Raw genomic sequence first — 16,717 nt, 5'->3', positions numbered from 1 at the left:
CCTCAACAAACCGCCAGAGGCTGTAGAATCTGCTTCTTACAAACAGGTGTGGTGGACCTTTGGGGGGGTGGCTCTTCTGGGAGGAAGGATTTGTCCAAATAAAACTTACGTCTAAACTTTTAAAAAGTTCTACTAACAGCCAGGCTCACAATAATGAGGTAATACAATAACTTAGAAGGTTCTTCTCTAACAAATTGGTACAATGAAGTATGGCAAATAGCACTTGTGAAATTTTTTAAAAGAAAATTGGCACAAGGCTTGAAGCAAAGACTCATTTGTATTTCAATGGCACAGCTTTATTACATACAGTACATGGCTAAAATCCAAACTAGAGGACTCCTCTCATAAGACTGTATTGGTTAACTTCAACCATTTATCGCCTTCTATACAAATATGAGTCTGAGATAAGAACTTCTGTTATTATTTTGCATGCAAATATCAGCTTCTGGGTGAGAGCGGGATGTTTTATTACTGTATGTCTCTGATTAAATGTTCTATGGTGAAAGGATTTTTTAAAAGAAAAAAAAAACAGAAGTCTGCTTCACCGGGAGGAGGGAAGAAATAGTCAGAAGGTCCTATAAACTTAAAGATCAAGTACTACTTGGTCAAAAGTCCAACTGCTTAAGGAATGTAACCTTAGGGAACTCATGCAGGTCTTAACTCTCGGGTTGTTGTTTGACTTGGCCCTGGAGGCACAAGGCAATTCCACCCAAACAAAGCAGCAGCACAAAGAGCACAGCACAAGGTGCAAAGTATGCTTGAAATCATTAGATGTCTTCTAAATTGCTTAAAGACCTTTTGGGAACAAGTGATTAACAAGTCAAATAAAAATAATACCTGGTAAGTTTCAGTGCCCTGCATGGCTCCTTAGCAGAGTAAGTTGATACAAACTGCAGAACTGGTTGGGCACAATCCAGTCAAGAGTTAAAATGTTTTCAATTTCCATTGATTTGGGCATGTTTAAAGTTAGCTGGGTCATGCCAATTATGGGGTGTTGGGGAGGGGTAGTCCCTTTAGTGGGGGAGATGTCGTGCTCCTTCTGGGGTACTTTGTCCACCTTTGGTTTCCAGCTCTCATCTGTGACTCCTTGAAGCTGTCAGTATGCAAGTGGCAGCACCCAAGAAATGGCTTCAACTGGCCGGCTTGGGGAGATAGGGACTTCCCCCGCCTGAGAAGACAGCCTTCAGCGTACTGAGTAGTGGGCCCAACGGTCAAGGTGGCTTTTGCATGTGTTGGAGATGGAAGTGAGAGGTGGATGGGGCTCAACAACCTGAGAAGGTAGCCCACATGGGAGAAGTAAAATTCTGATCCAAAGCTCCACTGCCTCACATCTTGACCTATTCATGAGAAAGGCTTGAGGAGGAGAAACCCATACCCACTTTTTTGGCAGGACATCTTTGGAATAAGAAAAGGCGAAGGAGTAACACAAATCTAGAGTGGAGTATCTAAGACAGCTGGATGGTGTCTTGTACGTCTCCTTCCGGCAACTCCTGCAACCAACCTAGTGTCAAATGTACTGTTTTCCTTTCCTTTGGACCACATCGGTGGGGCCAAGAGTGTGGTCTTGTTGTCTGGGCAACCCAGGACCTCCACTGCCCAGGCTTGTGCCCCGGAAAGGTCACTTCAGTGCTGCTAACACGGCAAAACCAAAGCTGGAGGCAGCAGTTAACAGTCTCTGCAGCCACAGCTGGTGCTGTAATTCTCCAGTGGTTTGACTTAGCCCCAGGAGGCACACTCCATTGTCTTGAGACAGACAGGTGCCAACGAACTTATGACTCGAAGGCGAAAGGTGAGACACATGGACTTGAAGAAAACATTTGGCAAAGAGCTTTTCAAACAGGACAGAAAACTGGACACTTTGTGGATCCTCTCAAACATGTTTACAGCCTAAATTCAGCAATCACCAAAGCAGGAATGGAGGGATAGACTGAAGGGTATGTAGTTCCTATAAGATATATTTCTCTTGATCAATGTACAGATGGCTGCTTAGTATTTTATAAGCAAATTTCAGGCCTAAAGAGTCCTGTCAGAGAAAAGGTCCCACACCCACCTTAAGATAAAAGGAAATGTTCTCCAGAGTTTTTGATGGACATTTGAGTTCCTATGGAGCATTCCTCTGACAGTCAAAATGTGGTGCAGACTATTAAGGATGCTAGTGATTGCCACTTTGAGAGCTCCATTTATCATTTCCATTTATCTGTCTCTCACATAAGTTTTTTTCCTGATGGGGGAGAAACAGCTGTAGTGGTGTTTTGTTCTCTCAGGCAAAAAGACAGAGAAACCTACATAAGGACCTCTTAAATCAACTGCTTTAACAATGAGAGATCGTCATGCCAAGCTGTGTTAACCATGGTTCAGCTTGATGCCTGAAATGAGCCACAGAGATCACTATTCTAAAAATTGTCTTGCCCATGAGGACTAGAATACTTGCTCTTACTATTATTTCAGAAGGCAAGGCTTTTGGAATTCCAAACATGGACACAACTATGAAGAATCTGTAGAGTGGTCATGGCTAAGCAGCAATTTCCTTTAATGGGTCTCATTCTGAGACCAGAAAACTCTTGAAAATTGCTCATGGAATCTCATCACCGTAACAGTGTGATCAAGTATCAACCACTTCTCAGACAAATGGGTCTCCTCAAAGGGGAATATCCACACTTTGTCTATCTTGCTCTGACCACCTTCAAAGGCAGGGATGGAGAGCGCGTGGCTCCCCAGAAATTGTGGACTCCACCTCCCAGTTGCCCCAGCCAGCCAGCGTGGCCAGTGGTCAGGGATGATGGGAGCTGGAATCCAACAACCTCGGGGTCACTGGTGCTCCATGGCCCATTTTAAGAAGTGTCCAAAAGTAATTTAAATTACTTTTAAAAAGAGCAAAGAGGAGTAGAACAGAATTAGTTATGAACTATACCCTCAATAAGCTGCACAGTTAAGAACTTAAGAGCCTGTTGGATCAGTCCAAAGACCTATCCTGTTCTCAGTTGTCGGGTGCCTGTGAGAAACCCAGAGACAAAACACAAATGCAGCCACCCTCTCCACTGTTGCTCTCCAACAAGAGTTATTCAAAGGCATATTGACACTTGATAATGGAGGTAATGTGTATCAGTGACTACTAGGCTTGCTGGCTAAGAATTATCCTCCCTGAAAAGACATTTGCAACGGCAGCCATCACTACATATTGCGCGAAGGAATCAGGCTGGCCCAAGAGGACAAACGAGGCACTTGCCTCACCAAGCTCGGCCTGCCTGCCCCTGCCTTCTCACAATCAGTTCAGGGGGCAAAACGGCATGCCAATCTGTCCCCCCCCCCCCATTATCAGTGTTGCCCTTCAAGGAAGAGGCAGAAAACAAAGTGAATGGGATCGGCCCACTTTTGGCTCGGGCTCCACTTACTGTTGTTGGCCTCTCTCCCTTCTGCCTCACCAGTTCCAGTGGATACCAGCCACCACACTTTTCAGCTGTCTTCAATCTCCCACTATTCCAGCAACAACTGATTTCCCCCGCTCCATTTCCCCTCGCCAGCAAACAAGCCTTATCAGCCACCATATCCAGCTGACAGACACCGCTGGCCAATTCTGTAGCGATTCAAAGATATTTGTGCCTTGCAAAGCAATGGGGAAAGAGCAAGCCCCACAGAGACAGGCAGACAAAGGCAGGCAGCTCACGGTGAATCAGTAGGTATATGTATCCTGCAAACAGCTATACAAAACCAAGAGAGGGGGCCCAGGGCTCTAGGCTGGCCTCTGCCCTGAACGTCCGGGCTTTCGGAAGCTTCCTTTCCCTTTGAGCACCGGCTTCTGCCGCAGTCCAGACTTGCCCTGCCCCCAGGGCCTTGAGCCAGGCTGCCGCCGGGTGTGGTGCTGCCCTGGGGCCTGGGGCCGCTTCCTCCTGGCCTTTGGTGACACTCTGTGCTGCACCGCGGGCTGACCAGCCTCCCTCGGCTGCTGACTCTGGGGCCCCTTGGGCTGTCGAGGAGAGAAGCCTCTCAACTTCTGCTGCTTCCACTGGACGGGCCGTGGGGTCCTCTGCTTCCTTGCCTTGGTGCTGGTCCCTGCAGATGCTGCTGGGCTCTGGTCACCAGCAGGATGGGTGCATTTATGCCTTTTCCCAGCTCTGGTGGACTGACTGGGCCTTCGTTTCCTCTTAGCGCTTTGGGGAAACAGATCTAAAGGAGGGTCACAAGGAGAGAAGATAAAGATAGTTACAGCCTCGACGCTGCCTTGAAGTCCAAAAGGCTCTTTAGGCCACTGGTCTTCAAGTGGTATGTCAGGACCCTCAGAAAAACAAAGAGCTGCTGGAAGAGAAAAACAAAACTTGTAGCATTGTAATTACAAAGGGGAAATTTTGGAAGGTGGCAACTTGTCCTGCTGGACTAGGAAATTGCTGATAAAATTTTCCCTTCCTCTGCATCTGGTCACTCTGGAAGAACATCACTCAGGGTCAGAAAGTTAGGACAGGGTGCCATATAAAGGGTGGGACGGTGGCTGCTTCTGAGCAGACTATTACATGTAACACAGGTATAACTGGTGGTCCCTACGAAGCTAGGAGGTAGCATTCACACATGCAGTGTCCCTCCCTCCCTCTCCCCTTGGATAGATGCACCTGAGCGTTTACCTTGCAAGTGTCCCAGCTCATGCTCCGAAGCACAACTGTTTTCATCAGCTGCATCCAGGAGGGTCCCTAGCTGCCAGGTCTTTTAAGCACTACTAATTAAGATACCAGTTACAGGTAGGTAGCAGTGTTGGTCTGCCGTAGTCGAAACAAAATAAAAAAAATTCCTTCCAGTAGCACCTTGAGACCAACTAAGTTTGTTATTGGTATGAGCTTTCGTGTGCATGCACACTTCTTCAGACACATGCATCAAACTTAGTGGGTCTCAAGGTGCTACTGGAAGGAATTTTTTTATGTAATTAGATACCAACCTTCATCAGGCTCTTCTCCTACTTCCTGCCGATAATACTCCATGTCATCGTCTGATGGCTCATCCACCTTCTGGTCCTCTTGCATCCCAGGGTCCTCCGCATCACTGTCGCTTCCCTCTGCCTGCTTCTTCTTCCTCTTTATCCCCTCCAGACTCTTCTTCCTGCAGCCCGCAAACCAACAACACAATCACAAGTGCATGTATCGGCCCTCCCAAAGCAAAGCAGCATGCTACTTTGGAATGTGTGCATGTAGGGACAGCAGCTTTGTGGGACGCAAGGTTCTGGCTCTTCTCTCCCTCACCTGTGAGCCTGCTTCTGCTCCTGCTTGCGCTCCACATCTGCCTCCTGCTTGCGGCGCCGCTCAGCCTTCAGCTGCAGCCTCGCCTCTTTCCGGGCCAGGGCCGCCTGGAGCTCTTCCTCCGTTTTATAAACTGAGGGCAGGAGTGAGAAATTAAAACCAACAGCTGTGAACGTTGACACTACACATTAGCAAGTATAAAACAAACACATGGGGATAGATTCAATTAAGCAGCCAACCTAATGAGTCCCACTAGTGGAACTGGGGCTTCTCTCCCCAACTGGCAGGTGGGGAAGGGTAGAAACCCCAGAACTGGGGTGGGCGGGCTCCGAGAGAGATCATTCCATCCGGGAAGCTTAAATGCTTCACCAATGGAGTGATTGCGTTCCACTCAATATCTACTCCCTTAAAGGGCAGCTGGGAACCCAGTGGGAGCAGGTATCACATACAAGTGCTTTTTATCTAAGAAAGTGACGGTGGCACCACAAACACAACTCAGCAACTGAAGACGACGGCTGACAACAGGCTCACCAACCTGAATGCAACATGCTTGGATGCCCAACAGCCTGTTTTTGCTGTTCTGGGGAGGCAGCAATGGCAGATTTATTCATGCACTGTTATACATGGCTGGAAGTTATACAGACTTATTGTCCAATATCTTTAATACTGGGGTACACCCCTAGCCATTGCTAGGTGAGTTTAACTTCCCCCCACCTTTAAATTCAAAATGCTGTTTTTGACCTATAAAGCTTTAAATGGCTCAGGACTCCCCTGCTCAGCACCTGAGGGCCCCATCCTGCCACTCGCCACCTGGTCCATAAAGGACTGCTGTCGCTGGGCAGAGAGGGCTCCATTTTTGTTTTTGAAATTGCTGTTATTTTTTTACCTATGTCATTTTAAACTGTTATGTTAATGCTGTATTCTTAGTTTTAGATTTTGATTTATGTGGAAATTGTTTTCCATTTGGTTGTGTAATTTTGATGTGGTTTATTTATTATGACTTTTGTAATTATGTCACTCTTGTCATGTTGTCAGCCGCCTTGAGCATTGCTTTTAAGTGTGGAAAGGCGGCATACGAATAAAATGATGATGATGATGATGACTGCAATACCTCAAGGACCGCCTTTCACCATATGAATCAACCCAGAACCCGAGATCATTCTCTGAGGCCCTTCTTTGTGTGGCTCCTCCTCAAGAGGTCTGGAGGGTGGCGACACAAGAATGAGCCTTTTCTGCAGTGGCATTTATGGAATGCTCTCCCCAGGGAGGTTTGTCTGGCACCTTCATTATACACCTTTAGGCGCCAGGCAAAAACATTCCTCTTCAACCAGGCCTTTGGCTGATTAATATTCTAGAGCCTTTTAAATGTGTTTGTGGGGGTGGGGGGTATTATTTTCCACATAGAAGCTCAGGAGAGGAGGGCTCCATGAACTGGGAAGACACTCACTGAAGCTGTGATAGAGCACATTGCCCTGGCCTAACCCTTCCTCCACCTTGATCAGTTGCAGGGTCATTCGAGGGCCAATCTGTTGGGAAAAGAGGCGGAGACTTCATTAGTTCAGAGATACCATCATCACCACCACTCCACCACCTGCAGGAGCCTGGCAGCCCTCATGGCTATCCCAATTGGGATGATCAGGACTTTCACTGCTGACGTAGACAGCAGCTGGAAGAGCAGAGGTCAGCTCTATGCTGCCCCCCCACCCACTCCCATTCTGTGAGCTCAAGAGTTCCATGGCCTGACCTCGGTGAGGCGGACAGCGCTCTGTTGGGCCTTCATGTTCCCCCGGCCAGCGTAGGCCTGAGGCAGCTCTGTGGTGTTGTGACTGCCATCTTGCTCAGCTTCACTCTCAGAAAGATTGATGTCTCTGCATTGCAGGGAGGGAAGGAAAACATTATTATTCCTGGCATGCTGCTAACAGAGGAGCTCTGCACATAAAACAAGGCAAGAAAAGACACTAGCTTTACAGTCCTCAGGCTTACAGTCCCAGCAAGGTGAGACACACAAGGGAAGAAGTGGGGTGGGAAAAGAATGGGCACCAATAAAGAAGAGGATGTGGCAGCATGAGAATCAAGCTGGTTTGGCATTCCACAGGAGTTTAAACATACACGAAGAAGTAAAAAGGAACAGAAAATAAGAGCAAGGGCATCATGAAACAGGGCCCAAAATGCACAAACCTCCTTACATCCTGCCTTATTCACAAACCATTAGTCTCTACTGAGTCTCTAGCTCTGCTAAGAACAGCTCAACCTGCCCCAGGACCCAAAATGAACCTACACTTTGAATGGGGTGGGAGTGGGGGCTTAGCTTTATGGGGAGGTGGAGGGTCTTTTTCTCACCTAACCAATAGTTCACTGATGTCCTCCAGACGGCTCATGTTAGGAAACTTCTCCTGCATGATCTTCTTCAGCCCTTTGCTTATTCCTACAGGCACCACTTTCAGACTGCTGCAAAACACCAAGGGCAGGAGAGGTGCATGGAGGCATTCCATCAAGCAAGGGGAGCAAGCCACTGCTATTGTGTTTGATGGGTAAGGGTGGAGGAGGCAGAGCAGATATGCACTGCCATGTACCAGGTCCTAAATTTAGTCACTGGCGTCCCCAATTAAAGGTTATTTGGATGCAGGCCTAGGAGAGACTCTTCTCTATTCTGCCTGAGGCCTCTGGCAAGGGTCAGTATGTGAAATGTGATGTGCTGACACTATCCCTGCCTTGCTCCTATATTAGCTGACACAATCTTCTTACAACTCTCTAGGGGTGTGGAATACAATCTTGAAAATTTAGCTGTTAGATTCAGGGGCAAACTCCTTGATCACCACGACCTGTTGTCTTCCACTTGCTCTGGGCCCAACAAGGCAGGTGGCTAGAAAAAATGTTGGTTAGATAAATTTTCCAGGGTTCAAAACGCTTTTCACTTTGATATGTATCTTTGTTATTAGTTTTCTCCCTCTCACATTTCCTTCTTTTTTTCTGTATCACTGTATTACCTTTAATTGAAATCACCTTAATAAAATATTTTTTTAAAAAACACACCTTGAAAAGGAAGAAAGTAGTGTGACACCAGACAGCAATCCCTTAAACTCCTGTTCCCAAGCGGCTTAAGATTCATCAGAATGTTTTGTTTCAGATTAAGACCAGAGACACACCAGCAGACCACACTCTCACCATGTGCACCTAGTTTGCCCTTCTTTTCCTCCTAACTCCCAGAATGCATCTTTCCTGTGGTGGCTTATCTGAGATCAGGCACACCTAGAAGCCATTTTCTGCAAGTACTACTAGGGAACAAGTGTGGATGGATGATAATAAACCCCCCTCCCCTCCAAAGGTAATGTGAGAACATTGCTAAGAGGCTTGGGTATCCCTCCTACTGTGCAGAGGCTAAAACTAGGCACGCATTAAGAATTCACTAACTTACAGAACAATGGTGTACATTTTTCCTCAGAAGTAATATTTGTAACTAGGTGCAGGATGGGATCCTAGGCTTGGGTTTATGGTTGGCATTGGAGGCAAACAGGATTCTTGTGCCTTTAATTGCTGTGTGTCAGGCTGAAAGTCAATAGGCTAAACCCTTTCTTATATTTGTTGTCATTTAGTTGTTTAGTCGTGTCCGACTCTTCGTGACCCCATGGACCAGAGCACGCCAGGCACTCCCGTCTTCCTTTCTTATGTAGAAATACAATTACAGGAAATGTTTCACTGTGGCTACTCTCTTAATTTTGTGCCATGCCATGCTCCCCCCCCCAGGAGCCATATTGTACCATTTTGTGATTAGTGCCAACTGCACTCTTTCAAAATCTGAAATGTGCCCCGGTCCAAAAAGGTTGGTGACCCCTGGTCTATACTATTTTACATTGCAAGGATAAAATAGGATGTACCCCTGGTATGCTGCCCTGAGCTTTATCTTTTATCATCAAACCAAAGCCACAAAGAATATTTCTTCCCCGAGTGTACATCCTTACAGTGCAAAACAGTGTTTTGTTTAATGAGCACAATAATATGAATGTTTGACATGCATAATGCGGACAGGCACACAATGAACTGCTAACACAGACTAATTAAAATATATTTTATGAAAGTGGCCATGCATGCAATATGTCCCTCTTGCAGATGCAGATTACTGTGAGCTCAGATCTGATCCTTCAGCACTGGGAGGAGCACAGCATGAGACAGAAGATACTTACTAATGCCGGAATTCAAGGATCTGGGTGTCTGGGTTATAGTTGATCAGTACACAACGCTTGATGGCATTAAGGTTTACCTGGGGCAGGGTAGGAGAAAAGAGAACACAACAGCATGAGAACCAAGGCTCACAATATGGCCTAAGAGGGCCTTCTCGGTGGTGGCACCCGCCCTGTGGAACACCCTTCCACCAGATGTCAAAGAGAACAACTACCAGACTTTTAGAAGACATCTGAAGGCTGAAGCATTTAATGTTTAACAAACCACTGTATTTTAATATTTTTTTGGAAGCAACCCAGAGTAGCTGGGGAAACCCAGCCAGATGGGCGGGGTGTAAATAATAAATGATGATGAAGTTCCTCATCTGACAAGTACTTTAGATGGCAATGAGATTCCCTAGCTGTGACAGCCTTTGTAGAACCCAGGAGGCCTAGTACCCAATTTCCCTAGTACTCTTGAGGTGGAATTCAACATTGTGCTAAGGCAATTGTTCTGTCTGCACAAGCATTTCTGCTTGGCAGACGGAATTAACTTCCTCCTCCTCCTCCTGGGGCTTCTCTTGACCTTTCTGGGCAGAGAGACAGGAAGTCCCATTCTGCTAGCAGGACTCAATGTGCTAGCTTCTACTAGTGCACAACTTAGCTGTAGCCAGCTCTAGGTATCCAACTTCGGTAACTGAGCTTAAAAAGGTAAAGGGCCCCCTGACTTACCAATGCAATATATCCAAAAACACAGTGCTGATTCAGAGTAAGTTTAACTCATGGTTGTGCTTCATCCTGTTCATATATCCCTGGAATCTTTCCCCACTAGTGACGAGTGTTAGGTATTTGCATATAAAGTGAGTGCTATCCAGTGAAGGACCTTGGAAATCCTACTTGTCCACAAAAGAATCAAATCCAGAAACAAAGCACAAAATCCCAAGCAGCTCAGGACTAGTTCTGCCTCATTTGCCCACAAACTGTGGCCTAGAGTTTCTAAAGAAGACAGGCTGCACTTGCCACAGCTTAATGCTAGAAGCACCAAGTGCAGAAGGACCTCCATAAGGGAGCCAAGCACAGATGCACCAGCGCCATCACAGAGCATGTCAAAGGTATGCTATCATCATTTGCATCTGTTCCACCATTAGAACTAAGGTGGCAAGAAGGGGTGAGGTGTCCCTTAAAAAAATAACGGCCACAATACCGATGTCGTCACTCTGAATTGCTCTATGCCTACTGGAGCAGGAAGGTCTTCTATCCAGCACTGAACCCCATCCCCCAATGGAAATGCAGTTACAATATTCTAGAGATTCCCTCACCACCCTCCCAGAAGCACCAGCACTGCTGAGGAAACATGAGCCCAGTCCGGGCTGGGGTGGAGGCAGGATGATGTGGGGAGAGGGGTTAGCCCACTGTCCTGAGAACTGACCAAGAAAATGTAGATGCACCTCTTTAAGTGCAAGTGACACATCCCTCCAGCTTTAATTCAAGTGCCCCTGGTATCAAACACATGACCAGCTCCCTCAGCCAGTAAAGCAAGATGAGCGCCGCAACCCCCGAGTCGTCTGCAACTGGACCTAATGGTCAGGGGTCCCTTTACCTTTTTATTGCGCTATGAGGACCATTTGTGAGCAGATACTTCCCTGTCCCTTGCTTCCTTTTAATGGGTAAGGAATTCCAATTCACAGGAAGGTTCCAGTTAGGCAGAGGTGGGGCGCCTGCAACCATCCAGATGTAGCTGGACTGCAGCTCAGAGTATTCCAGCCCATTGGCCCTGCTGCTGGCATGGGGGGAGCTGGAGCCCAACCACATATGGAGCAGTAAAAAGACTGTTAGCACATTTGCCAAGCTATGTAGGGTCTGGTATGGTTTCAAATTGGATGGGGGACATGTTGAGATTCCTGCATGGCAGGGGGTTGGTCCCTTCCAACTCTACAATGATTCCCACTGCACAAGAATGGCATCAAGATGCACTGCAGTTCCAACACAAAGATATACCGTACTTTTCCCCCCTCCAAAAATGAAGGGGAAATGTGTGTGTGTCCTACGGGGCGAATGCAGCCTTTCGCTGAAGCCTGGAGAGCGAGAGGGGTCGGTGCGCACTGACCCCTCTCGCTCTCCAGGCTTCAGGAAGCTATCCGCAAGCCTTGGGAGCCTGCAGGAATTACTGCCACGCTCCCTAGGCTTGCGGATAGCAGCCTGCATCCCGATGCCTGGGGCGTGCTGAGTTCAGCGCGCCCCGGGCAGATATCCACAAGCCTGGGGAATCATAGAATTGGAAGAGACCACAAGGGCCATCGAGTCCAACCCCCTGCCAAGCAGGAAACACCATCAGAGCACTCCTGACATATGGTTGTCAAGCCTCTGCTTAAAGACCTCCAAAGAAGGAGACTCCACCACACTCCTTGGCAGCAAATTCCACTGTCAAACAGCTCTTACTGTCAGGAAGTTCTTCCTAATGTTTAGGTGGAATCTTCTTTCTTGTAGTTTGGATCCATTGCTCCATGTCCGCTTCTCTGGAGCAACAGAAAAAAACTTTCTCCCTCCTCTATGTGACATCCTTTTATATATTTGAACATGGCTATCATATCACCCCTTAACCTCCTCTTCTCCAGGCTAAACATGCCCAGCTCCCTTAGCCGTTCCTCATAAGGCATCGTTTCCAGGCCTTTGACCATTTTGGTTGCCCTCCTCTGGACACGTTCCAGTTTGTCAGTGTCCTTCCTGAACTGTGGTGCCCAGAACTGGACACAGTACTCCAGGTGAGGTCTGTTCACTTCCACTATTTTTCCCTCTCTCTCTGCGCCACGTCGTTCAACTGGGAGGACAGGTGAGATGACAATTTGTGCATTTAATTGCTTCAATTTCCTGCCCAGAGCCTCGTAATCTCTTTTGATCTTCTGGAGGCTATTGTTTTCAGTGTCATTGGTTCCCACATGAACCAAGAGGACAGGGGAGACCGGCACGACTTCCCACCGGGCTCCCTAGGCTTGCGGATAGCAGCCTGTTCTGGGGGCTGGGGAAGCTCAGGCTTCCCCCGCCCCAGCCCTGTGCCTGGGGGAGAAATATTTTTTTTCTTCCCCCCCCCCAAAAAAACCCTAGGTGCGCCCTATGGGCTGAGAAATACGGTACATTAATTTCCACAATCCCTTTCTAGAATAGAAAACAGGTCTAAATCACAAACACACTCTATATATCCTGGATGAGGTCATCCTGCCACTAGCTTTGTTGTCACAGAGGTGCCATTTCAGACTGAATGCTCTATAAAACTAACCTCTCTAACTCACATCAGGGAGTAGGTTCCACTCTTGCCTTCTCCCCAATGTTTTCTAGGTGAGGGATATTTTTTGTCTATTAAGAAGCTTCCAACTATGTGAGCTTTCACTTCCAATCTAACATGGTAAAGCCAAGACACACCTTAACTGAGGCCACACGTTTCCCACTTAACCAACCTCACAGAAGTAAATTTGCCCTGAGATTTGCAGATGAAGAAGACACAAGTGTTATGAATAACATACGCTCTGTTTGAGAAGCAGGGCAGAGCTGACCTGTATGACACACCATGGGAGAGCAGGGCCAGAGGCATCTGAGTAGCAGAGCAGGACCATCAAGCTGACTTCCCACAGTCTCCAGGCCAGCACACACCTACCTTGTGGACATTGATGGAAGGGAACATGTTCTGGAACATAGTCGCCATGACCTTGATGTGCATGCCCTGAAGGCCAAAATTGTTGAGGACCAGGAGTGGGTGGTGGGTGAACTGCTGCTCGTGCATCCGGTGCCGCTTCAGGGTTGACACAACATCTTTGATGAGCGAATACTGAAGTGAAACAGATGAGTGAGGCAGCAGCAGAGGTGTATTCTTGTACTTTGTATTCTCATTTTTTTTTTCGTGAACCACCCTGGGATCTTCGGATGAAGGGCAGTATACAAATCTAATTAAATAATAATCACTAATAATAATAATAGAGAATCTTGCACTAGTACCAAGATTCTCTATTATTATTATTAGTGATTATTATCACTAGAGGTAGTACACCACAGTAGTGCCCCACCACCAAGAGGTAATTCCCCACCACCTGTAAACTAGTGGTGGGGAACCTGTGGCCGCTATTGGACTACAACTCACACCTGGGTTGGATGCTATTGGACTACAACTCACATCTGGCCTAGCCAGCACAGCCAAAGGTCAGGGATAATGGGAGTTATACTCCAGCAGTATCTGGAGTGCCCATCCTTGATGTAAACCCTGATATCCAGAAGGCCTGTAGACTTGGTACTGGTTCAGCTTCATGAGCATCTCAAGCTTTCATTTAAAAAAAAAAAAGGTTTCTAGACCTCATAGCAGCAAATATATGCTAGGAAATTGTACTCCTGAAATCCCTGAAGCTAAAGGGGTGGCTGAATATGATGTTCAGTAGTGACAAAGCCAGGATAAATTAGGCAATTTACATAAGTGATACAGGCTGCAAAATTTAGATTGTCTTGAAGTACAGATAAACAATTCACCTAGGTCAAGGATTCACAGAACACCACATTAGCAGTCTGTAAGAGGAGTGGGAGGGTGGTTATTGGTTTGCTTGGTTTTTGTTCTTGTTTTTATTATGTATTTTGTTTTAATCTTGTATTTTTATGCTGTGAACCACCCTAAGATCTACAGATGAAGGGCGATATAAAAATAACCCACTAGAAAGAACAGGTAGCAAAAAACCCTTCTAACCTTAGCAAGCTATAAAAGGGTCTTTCAGAGGCAGCTGTATTCTAACTAGCCTACCCTACTATTTCCAGCAACTGGTACCTGAGCAACTCTGAAGGTCAAGGTTGGTCCACCAGGAAGACGGAAGAATTTCTGAGGAAGAGAGAAATCAATCAGAGTAGCCTCTACCACAGGCAGATTGATTGTCATAATTCAAACTCTGCTTTTAGTGTTCTGCAAAATCCAGATGCATCAGTGCGTTTACTTTGAAGTGAGAATCACAGGTTTCACTCAGCAAAACACATTGTCATCATTTGCATCAGGTCATCAGGCAGAGTTACAATGATACTTCAATTGGGCCAACAAAACCAACAGAGGGTATAAGAGGAAGAGGACCTGAGCTTTCACAACAGTCCATCCTGCAAAGCAGGGTTCTGGAGAATGATAAAGTTCTTCAGAAGCTTATCAGGACTCCCTCAGTGAGAGGGTCAGTACCAGACAAGCCTTTCCGACAATTCTGCCTTGCCATACTGCTTCATGGTAGCCTTTCCCAACCTGGTACCCTTCTGGATGGCATCCGGTTGGGGAAGACTGCTCTGTGACTACATATTGCAGGAAGTGGCAAGCAGGGGGACTTGTGTGTCCCAGGAGGCTGTACTCAGTTCACTCAGCAACGGGGCCCAAGAAGCTTGGTCACTGCTCCAGAGGAATTGACTGTAAAATCTAGTACATGCTCCAGAATCTCCTGCCATGAGTAGAAGCTTCACAATGACAACACAAAATTGTCCTCAACAGACAAATCAATTTGAAGACAAGAGTTTGAAAAGCATCAATATAGAGAGAAAGAATTCAAGTTGCACATTCTAACACAGGCACAGGCAAACTCGGCCCTCCAGATGTTTTGGGACTACAACTCCCATCATCCCTAGCTATCAGGACCAGTGGTCAGGAATGATGGGAACTGTAGTCTCAAAACATCTCGAGGGCCGAGTTTGCCGATGCCTGTTCTAACAGAACCAAAACACGAGACTAGCAGGGCAGAACAATATTGGAACCACTTGTTGCCACCACTCAGCAACTTCTCACTGCTTAACTTACAAGGTTGATATTGGTGGGGGTTTTTGTGAACACCAAGAAGTGAGTCACACCGAGAGGTCCAGCCACTGCCACAAAGTCTTTCAGAGTGTTCTTCTTGCGCACCTGAAAAAGTCAAGACCTGTAATCAGTGTGGCTCTGCTGTCTGTGCTGCCAGACAAAAACTAGGACATAGAATTGTCTTTAAATTACTTAATTAAATTAGTTGAAGTAAAATGCTTTGAAGTTACTAGAGTTTTAGAAATCCATTTTGAGCAGACATGTGCTCAGGAAAGCCTCTGGTATTCTTACCCTACCTGCCCCCCCCCAGCCATTCCCAACTACATCCTTGAACACTTTTGCAACAAAACTAAACCATCGCAAGGACTAGCATTTTGCATTAAATATGCAAAATGGCTAGGTACTATGTGATCCAGGTTTCATAAACACAGATCTGTATAACTGGCAAAATGTTCGCAAGGTTTTTTTAAAACAACCACACAGCCCACCCCCTAAATGATGCAGAATTTAGACAGCCTCTGTCAGAGGGATTATGCTGACTGGAGCAATGTTTTATTGTTCTGAACAAAAATGGTCCAAGACCACACATTTTTAAATGTATGTAGAGAGAGAACCAAACTGTTTTCTGGGCATTTATGTGTGTATTTAATTCCTCATCCCCATATAGTAGCCTGTTTTCCCCTTAGAATCAGCCAGAAGCCCCAATTGCCAAATTCCATTTGTAAGATATGGAATTCCTCTCCGGCCTGCCCCCATTTACTTCCCCTCCGCCTCTCTTTCCGGCCTCACCTTGAGGCTGGAGGCCGTGTAGGGCTGCATCACGCGGCGGACATCCAGGATGAGCTGCTGCAGGTTCTTGCCCACGCGGCCGCGGTGGAAGACGAAGGAGTGCGGGACGGAGCCGAACTCCTCCTGGCCGCGCAGCTGGGCGGCCGCGCGCTCCTTCTTCTGGTTCTTGCTCTGCGAGGGAGGAACGCGAGACCTCGTGAAGGCCGGCGGCGAGGCCGGCAGGCGCCGCTCCCTCCCTCCCCGCCCGCCCCTCCCCGGCCCAGGCCTCACCTTGCGCGGACGACCCATCGCGGCGGCGGCGGCTTCGGGCTCCTCCGGAGAAAGAGCGAGCACGCGGTCCCCTCCACTTCCGGCCGCGTGTGCCCCGCCCGGAAGTGCCGCGCAATCAGCGGTCCGGGTTGCCCGCTAGACGGGCGAATCTCCGGTCCGAGAAAGCGGCCCGCCCGCCTGTCTGGCCCCGAGCAGCCGGGCACTTCGGGGGGGGGGGCGGCGCTGCTGGGAAGGAGCGGCTTTTCTGCCAAGGGAGTTGGAGCAGCGCCAGGAAAGCCAGGCCTCAGTCCGAGAGAGCAGCCTGCCGAGCTGGCCGGTCCCGTAACGAAACTCCCGGCCTCCAGCCGGATCCTCGACCCCGATTCTCTTTCATGTATCCTAACTAGCTTTTCTTTTCTCCCAAAGGTGAGGGGGGGGGGGCTGCGCGCATTTTTAGCTTTAACCGCACACGCAGGTATAGAACAAAGCACCAAATCTCTGAGCCTTTTGCA

At 47.6% G+C, this 16,717-nt stretch overlaps 1 protein-coding gene across 2 annotated transcripts; it reads right to left on the bottom strand.

The window, feature by feature from the left end:
* Positions 1-274: 274 nt before the first annotated feature.
* Positions 275-16,368, bottom strand: LOC309360607 (suppressor of SWI4 1 homolog). Of its 2 annotated transcripts, XM_081895257.1 has the most exons (12): positions 16,227-16,368; positions 15,957-16,127; positions 15,171-15,272; positions 14,175-14,225; positions 13,026-13,196; positions 9,401-9,477; positions 7,560-7,667; positions 6,964-7,087; positions 6,667-6,745; positions 5,223-5,352; positions 4,922-5,082; positions 275-4,164 (listed from the first exon to the last, which is right to left on the bottom strand). In XM_081895257.1, exons 1-12 carry the CDS (start codon positions 16,242-16,244, stop codon positions 3,731-3,733), a joined length of 1,626 nt encoding a protein of 541 aa, XP_081751383.1. In that variant the 5' UTR covers positions 16,245-16,368; the 3' UTR covers positions 275-3,730. The 2 variants fall into 2 exon arrangements, with proteins under 2 accessions (XP_081751383.1, XP_081751384.1); XM_081895258.1 differs by lacking the exon at positions 13,026-13,196.
* Between the last annotated feature and the right edge of the window lie 349 nt (positions 16,369-16,717).

This window comes from Podarcis melisellensis (assembly GCF_964234715.1).
Source record: "Podarcis melisellensis genome assembly, chromosome: 17".
In the NCBI taxonomy this organism is placed as follows: domain Eukaryota; kingdom Metazoa; phylum Chordata; class Lepidosauria; order Squamata; family Lacertidae; genus Podarcis; species Podarcis melisellensis.
The sequence above is the reverse complement of the archived record's forward strand: the minus strand, read 5'-3'. Positions and strand labels throughout refer to the sequence as shown.